The sequence below is a fragment of the Toxorhynchites rutilus genome, chromosome 2, assembly GCF_029784135.1.
Source record: "Toxorhynchites rutilus septentrionalis strain SRP chromosome 2, ASM2978413v1, whole genome shotgun sequence".
Lineage (NCBI taxonomy): Eukaryota > Metazoa > Arthropoda > Insecta > Diptera > Culicidae > Toxorhynchites > Toxorhynchites rutilus.
Window position 1 is genome coordinate 313,987,828 of NC_073745.1, and position 8,162 is coordinate 313,995,989.

Below are 8,162 nucleotides of genomic sequence, written 5' to 3' on the forward strand. Positions count from 1 at the left end.
CCACCCGAAATCCAGTGAAATAACATATCCTGTTTGAACATTTGGTCCTTCGAGTCGGATTTCGGGGGCGAATAAAGGCCAAGAGAGTGAGCCAAGTTGTGCGATTGAAGTTGAGTGAACTTTCGGTGTGCCATTGTTGGCTTGTCGTGGAATTATTCCACACAGAAAAAGTGGTTTGCGGAGGAAGATACTACGAATTGTCGAACCTGCGGAAAGGATAGCGGAGCTTAAGTGGCGACAGAAACGGCTGGGAACCATCGGATCGTATCTGCGGAAGGACATAGAGAGTGATAAGTACTGCATGTTAACAAAAGGTTTGTGGTGGCTTGGTGCATGAAAGGCCGCCATTGCATGACGAAAAACGAATAAATGAAATTGGCTTACAAAACTGGGAGTTTTATTGATTAAATACACGTTTTCCCTGAGATTGTGGTTTATCGGGTTGGTTCACCAATATTTTGAATATTTCTTCCTCTAACTGTCTGTTCGATTGGTTCTCGTTATTCAGTAAACGGTCGTCAGTCAATTACATATTATATATTACAAGTTGCGCAGGACGTAGAGTCGATTGAGATCAAAGAGTGTGCACAGCTTATACTGTGTTAGTGTGACAGTGAACAGTTCAGTGAACATGGATCATAATTTACGAGATTTGCTGAAGCAGGAACGGTTTTTACGCAAGAAGTTCGACACGGTACGAGATTTCCTACATAACTTCGACGCAGATCAACATAATTGTCAATTGGACGTTCGACTACAGCGGCTCGAGGAAACTTTTAAGGAGTTCCAGATCGTACGTCAAAAGATCGAGTTGCTCGCAGAAGAAGAAAGTGAGCAAACACCACCCGAGCCTAAGGAGACGGAAAAAGAATGGGCAGAACGCGTAACCGCTTTGAACTTAGCCAGAGAAGAAGAAAATTGGAAGGTACTGTCCGAGATGGAAGAAATTTTCTGCACTTTGAAGGGTGAAATTATGTCTCTGAAGCAACATGAGCGTCGGTGAGAACCAACTGTAAGATCATCAACCACAGAATTTGGTGAGACATCGGTAGGACTATCTCGTGTGAAACTCCCAGACATCCGCCTACCAACTTTCAGTGGGCAACTGAAAGAATGGATGATATTCCGTGACAATTTTCAGAACCTGATTCATCGAAATAACCAGTTGATGCCCATGGACAAGTTTACGTATTTGCGATCCTCACTGATGGGAGAGGCGTTAAAGGCAATTGACTCTGTGGAGTTATCAGCAGTTAATTATGAGGTGGCGTGGACGTTGTTGCAAAACCGTTATGAGAGTCGTAAATTGATTGTAAAAGCTTATCTAGATGCCTTGTTCGCTGTGGAGAGTATGAAGAAAGAAAGTTACGATTCACTGAATCGGCTAATCAGCGATTTCGAGATGAATTTCATGATTTTGGACAAAGTGGGGGAACCAACAGCTAACTGGAGCACATTGTTGGTTCATATGATGTGTACCCGACTAGATGGGACAGCTCTCCGACATTGGGAGTCTCACCATAACTCCAAGGACGTACCTAGCTATGAGAAACTAATCCAGTTTCTTCGAAACCATTGTTCGGTTTTACAATCGGTTGCTGATAACAAGCCAGTACCGATGGAAGATAAGCGATCCAAGATATGTATCAGTCATATGACCACTCAAACTTTTAATAAATGTTTTTTCTGTGGAGAAGCGTTTCATTCTGCCTTCCGTTGTATGAAATTTTTTAAAATGAAGACTTCCGAACGAGCGGAAATATCCCGTCGACACGCGCTGTGTCTCAACTGTCTGTCACCTGGTCATCAAGCTCGTGTCTGTAACAAGGGATCCTGTCACCACTGTCGACAGAAGCACCACTCGCTGTTGCACACAAACTCATACCCGGTCAATTCCTCCGTCGCGCAATCGTCAAGAAGTCAAACCACCAATCAACAGCAGTTACAAACACATCGATCGAACCTCAACCAACCGATACACACTCAGACGACACAAACACGCACAAACTCACTCCCAGTTATACACTCCCACATCAGCCAATTACCTCCCACCACAAACCAGTCATGCACGTGGTGAAATACTGTCGCGCTTCCTGTCAGTACTAAAACCCATTCTAGAGAAGTTCTTCTGTCAACCGCCATCGTTCGAGTAGTAGACCGTTTCGGAAATACTCAACTAGCTAGAGCTCTGCTAGATTCGTGCTCACAGTTTTGTTTTATGACCGTACAATTCTGTCAGAAGTTGAGTTTCATACAGAAGCCGAAGTATCTAACGGTTCAAGGTATTGGAGGATCCAAGACAGTGTCACGAAAAATAGCTGTTGCAACCGTAGCGTCACGATCCGATCAGATTTCGACGTACAATTCTGAGATGAAGTTCTTCGTGCTTCCGGAGCTTACTGTTTCACTGCCAACCTCGAAGATTAATGTCAGCCATTGGAGGTTTCCTGAAGATATTGTGTTAGCTGATCCTACATTTTTTGAACCCGATCGTGTGGATATTATCATTGGAGCTGAACACTACTACTATCTTCTGGAGGAGGGTCGTATAAGACTTGCCGACGACAGTCCAGTATTACAAAACTCTGTCTTCGGCTGGATAGTTTCCGGGTCGGTTCCCGTTGAAGAAAGGATTCAGCAGTCAACCGTAGCCTACACGTGTACACTTGCAGATGTACACAATCAATTGACGAAGTTTTGGGAGGTGGAGACCTGTCGTTCCAATAGCATACAATCAGTAGAAGAAACAGTATGTGAAAACCTTTTTGACCAAACAACTACTCGGGATAAATCCGGTAGATTCGTAGTGAGCTTACCGAAAAAGGAATTCGTCATCAAGCAATTAGGAGAGTCACGTAATACAGCGATGAAACGGTTAACTGGCATGGAGAGACGTTTCCAGTCAAACCCTGGATTGCAATCCGCATACCGAGAATTTATGAGCGACTATGAAAGGCGCGGACATATGCGACAAGTTAACGAACCCAACGATGAAGCTCCTGTCTACTACCTCCCTCACCACGCGGTTTTGAAACCCGATAGCACAACGACCAAGCTTCGTGTTGTGTTTGACGCTTCATGCAAAACGACGACTGGGGTTTCATTGAACGACGCACTGATTGTTGGACCGGTCGTACAAGACGATCTATTGTCTATTGTAATTCGTTTCCGTTTCCATAAAATAGCAATAGTTGCGGACATAGAAAAAATGTATCGTATGATACAGATGCAATGCACTGATCAACGTCTGCACCGCATACTTTGGAGAGATTCCTCCGACGCACCTATTCGTACATATGAATTGTCCACCGTCACGTATGGCACTGCGGCAGCTCCCTATTTAGTCACCAAGTGTCTGGAACGATTAGCACAAACCGGAAGATCTACATATCCCCATGCAGCGGAAGTTTTAGAGAAAGATTTTTACATGGATGGTCAGTTGACAGGAACCGAAAACCTTGAAGAAGGAAAACAGTTGATTCGCGAAATGCAAAAGCTAATGGCGTCTGGTGGATTTATTCTACGAAAGTGGAACTCGAATTGTCGAACGTTACTTGAGGATCTACCTGCAGACTTGGTAAATGACCGTGCCACGTTTGAGCTGGATTCTTCCAACTCTCCCGTTAAAACCTTAGGTCTATTACGGGAACCTAGGTCAGATAAATTCCTGTTCATATCTCCCAAATGGAACAGCGAAACCGTCTTTACCAAACGTATAGTTCTCGCTGACGCTGCGCGCTTGTTTGACCCGTTAGGACTAGTGGGTCCTGTGGTGGACTTAGCGAATAATATTGGGATGATCCGCTTCCAGACGATATGCAATCGTTCTGGATGGATTATCGACGAAATCTGCGAGCACTCTCATCATTATCAGTACCCCGATGGGTGCAATTTTCGAAAAACTTGGAGTTCGTCGAGATACACGGATTCTGCGATGCATCCGATAAGGCTTATGGAGCCTTTATATACCTTCGTTGCACGTCTAGTGATGGTTCCGTGGAAGTAAATCTTATTACCGCAAAATCCAAGGTCGCTCCCTTGGAAGACGAAAAAAACGAAAGAAAAAGAAGCAGACCATTCCCCGTCTAGAGTTATCCTCAGCACTTCTCCTGAGTCACCTATACGAAAAAGTCATCTCCAGCACAAACCTACAGCAAACCGCAACGTTTTGGACAGATTCGACCATCGTATTATGTTGGTTGTCTTCTTTACCATCACGATGGCAAATGTTCATAGCAAATCGTGTGTCCTAGATCCAGCACATCACGAAGGGTAGTCACTGGGAACACATTGCAGGTGTAGAGAACCCAGCAGACATAATTTACCGAGGAATGTCTCCCATCCAATTTCAGTATCAGCGTTTGTGGTTCAAGGGGCCTTTCTGGCTGTGCCAGGAGAAGAGTTTATGGCCATCCAACAAACCAAGAGAAACAATTGATTCCTCACTTCTGGAAGAGAAATCAATCATAGCGTTACCTACGGTAATCGAGCAGCCTAACGAAATATTCTCGTTGCGTTCATCGTTATTTGAACTGACTCGTGTAGTTGCATTAATAAATCGATTCAGACATAATTCACTCACACACGCTGAGCACGAACATGCTATGATTATACTGATTCGGCTCTCCCAGAGAGAATCGTTTGCAGCTGAGATTTCCGCTTTGCGAAAGGGCCATCAAATATCAACCAGTTCATCGATTGCTACGTTGAATCCTATACTTATCGATGATGTTCTCCGTGTTGGCGGCCGGTTGATGAACGCGGCGATTTCCTCAGATAGAAAACATCCCATTATTCTCAGTCATCGACATCCACTCACTAAGTTGATAATGGTACAATACCACCGAAAACTTTTTCACGCAGGGCTGCAGCTATTGGTTTCCACCATACGTGAAAAATACTGGCCTACCCGTATTAGACGACTAACAAACACAGTACTTCACGAGTGCGTATCCTGTTTCCGCACCAGACCGAAGGTTCTGGATCAATTAATGGCGGATCTACCATCTGAACGTGTGTCTCCGGCTCCTCCATTCTTGAAGGTTGGGGTCGACTATTGTGGACCGTTACCTGTTGTTTATCCTGGACGTCGCGCTGTTCCAAGGAAATCCTTCATCGCTATTTTTGTTTGTCTGATGATGAAGGCGGTGCATTTGGAGCTCGCAGGAGATTTGACCAGTGAAGCCTTCCTTGCAGCCTTCAAGCGATTTATAGCCCGTAGAGGAAAACCTGCTGTAGTAATGTGTGATAACGCCCTCAATTTCGTGGGGGCCAGACGAGAGTTGGACGTACTACGTCAGCTCTTTTTGAATCAACAGTTCCAGGAATCAGCGGTTCGTGAAGCAGCTCAAGATGGCATAGACTTCCGGTTTATTCCTCCTCGATCACCTAGCTTCGGAAGACTTTGGGAAGCAGCGGTGAAGTCTATCAAAACGCATTTTAAAAGATCCATCGGTGTTCGAGTTGTACAGCATGATGAAATGCAGACAGTTGTGGTTCCGTGCTAAGTTCCCGTCCGTTGACTCCAATTAGTAATGATCCCAACGAATATGAAGCGCTAACCCCGGGACATTTCCTTGTCCAGAGACCTCTGTCAGCTATACCGGAGCCGTGTCTCCAAGAAATACCAGAGAACAGACTCTCTATGTGGCAACGGGCGCAATCGTTTGTGCAGCAATTGAGGAAAAATGGTCTGTGCAATACCTTTCCGATCTCCACAATCGCACCAAATGGACTCGTCAACGCAACAATATATCGACGGGTACCATGGTCCTGATGAAAGAGGACAACCTTCCACCATTAAGGTGGAGCCTTGGACGCGTGGTGAGTACTCACCAGGGACACGATGGCAACATTCGGGTTGTTACAGTACGAACAAAGGATGGCGAATATAAGAGAGCGATATCGAAGATATGTGTTCTTCCGATCCAGGATAACAATGATGTATCGACGCAGAAAAATTAATGATCCAGAAACGAATCTATAACCAGTCCAGCGTTCTCCAACGACATGAGAAGAAACACCATTGAGGTTTGTTAGAGATAAACTCTTCAAACTCGGCGTTCATCGCCAGTGTTGATCTGCTAGATCAATGCTCGTTCACCAGTGTCCCCCCCCCCGTCTCTTAATCACCACGTACCCAGCCAAGCATTGACTACGCATAAGCAGTGTTCCAGATCAATTTGTACATAATGTCCCACTGTCGGAGGTTCCAGCACAAAAGCACTAGGAGTGACGCTGTTTTGATCGGACGGGTCAGAACTGTCACTCCAATGCTGTTGTTCGTTAAGTACCATAAACTTTCTTTCCTGTTACGGCATTGACGCGTTCTTCCATCCAGGTACCTCCAACCACAACAATCCCAAACAACCGTAGTATCAGCATTAACCCATCGACATCAGAAGTCATAGAAGCAACCATATGAGTATCCGTAGCAGAAACAATTCATTATACGCAGATGCAGCAGTAAGGAAACCGGCGGAGTCGCTCGCGGACTTGGGTTATCGACGCCGGCTGTATCACAGTTGACGGAGTCGAACCCTAGCTCCTGTCCTCGACGCTACCGGTCTACGTGAAAAGGCAGTCCAATTAATAAGTGGATTGAATTAAAACGTTGTAAAATTTTGTTGAAACCAATCTGTTTGAACAATATGTTTTCAAGAAAAATTAATTTTAATTTTCAAAATATTTTTTTTCAATTAAATTTTTTTCCAAAAAATTCTTTGATAATTTTTAATGAAAAAATAAGTAATTTCTTACATTTCATTCTCTGATCAACTTTTTGTAGATCTTATAGTTCTTAAATTAAAAAAATAATTAAAAACTCAAAATTAAAAAGAAACCTAAAAAAATCTATCAGACCTACAAAATTTTAGTCAAAGATTGGAATGTAGGAAATCACTTTTTTTTCATTAAAAATTATCAAAGATTTTTTTGAAAAAATAATTCATTAAAAAATATTTTGAAAATTAAAATTCATATTTCTCCAAAAAAATATTCTTTTAAAATTCTGAAAAAAATAGATATAAATCTTCCATCAGGACAACGCCAGGCCACACACTTCTTTGGTGACGCGCCAGAAGCTCCGGGAGCTCGGATGGGAGGTTCTTTTGCATCCGCCGTATAGTCCGGACCTTGCACCAAGTGACTACCACCTGTTTTTGTCCATGGCGAACGAGCTAGGTAGTCAGAAGTTAGCCACAAAAGAGGCCTGTGAAAATTGGCTATCCGAGTTTTTTTTGCCAATAAGGAAGCGAGCTTTATAACAGGGGTATTATGAAGTTGACATCTCGTTGGGAACAAGTCATCGAACAAAACGGCGCATATTTGACTTAAAACAGATGATTGTAACTAATTTTATGAACAAATGAAAATTCAAAAAAAATACCGCAGGATTTTATTGACAGCCTAATATATATATATATATATATATATATATATATATATATATATTATCGCAATTTACACGCTCTGCTAACTTTTCTCTATTTATAACATGTCAAACGTAATAATTTACACACAAGAATGTTACGAGCAAAACATTATTTTTTCCAGTAGTCTTCATACAAAAATGACTTCTATTCCAAAAACTATAAAAGATAGATAGATTATATTTTAACAAGGTCTAAAACATTGTCGAACTTTTTTGTCAGCGAAATTTTTTTCCAAAAATTTTTTGGTATTTTTTTGTGAAATTTTTTTCCAAAAAGTAGTCTACTTCTTTTTCGAATATTTCAAGTATGCAATGTTGCTTAAATGACCCATGTCTTAACACCCACTAAGTTTCACTACTATCTGAGATGGTGCTGCCAACTCCTAAGACGAGTTGGCATGAAATTCGTCTTGGTATTTTTAATTCTACCGAAAAATATCTATAGATCTTTTCAACAAAGCCGAATTTATTCCTAATTAAGGGGGTATTCTAGTGTAGAGACACGCTTTTCGGACATTTTTTGAGCTCCGTAAAAATAAAACAAAGAATATTTTTACCATCCATTATATCATTATTTGTTCAACTATCTTTTCACAATGAAACAAAAATTGAACGGAGAAAAAATATTCTTAACTAGAACAGTTAAAAGCGGATGAAATGAGGGGGTTAAAAAAAGGGTGGGCCTTGGCGTACACGATTTCAGTCGAACAGATTCTGAATCAGTATAGAT

General features: G+C 42.3%; 3 protein-coding genes across 3 annotated transcripts; all 3 read left to right on the top strand.

Moving 5' to 3' along the window:
- The first annotated feature begins 631 nt into the window (after positions 1–631).
- Positions 632–2,077, top strand: LOC129767050 (uncharacterized). The gene is made up of 2 exons (XM_055767664.1): positions 632–999; positions 1,099–2,077. The coding sequence occupies exons 1-2, from the start codon at positions 632–634 to the stop codon at positions 2,075–2,077; spliced, it is 1,347 nt and encodes a 448-aa protein (XP_055623639.1).
- A 141-nt stretch (positions 2,078–2,218) lies between these two features.
- LOC129767051 (uncharacterized) lies at positions 2,219–4,006 on the top strand. The gene has a single exon (XM_055767666.1). The coding sequence runs from the start codon at positions 2,219–2,221 to the stop codon at positions 4,004–4,006; it is 1,788 nt and encodes a 595-aa protein (XP_055623641.1).
- A 325-nt stretch (positions 4,007–4,331) lies between these two features.
- On the top strand, positions 4,332–5,507 carry LOC129767052 (uncharacterized). The gene has a single exon (XM_055767667.1). It carries the CDS (start codon positions 4,332–4,334, stop codon positions 5,505–5,507), a length of 1,176 nt encoding a protein of 391 aa, XP_055623642.1.
- The last annotated feature ends 2,655 nt before the right edge of the window (positions 5,508–8,162 follow it).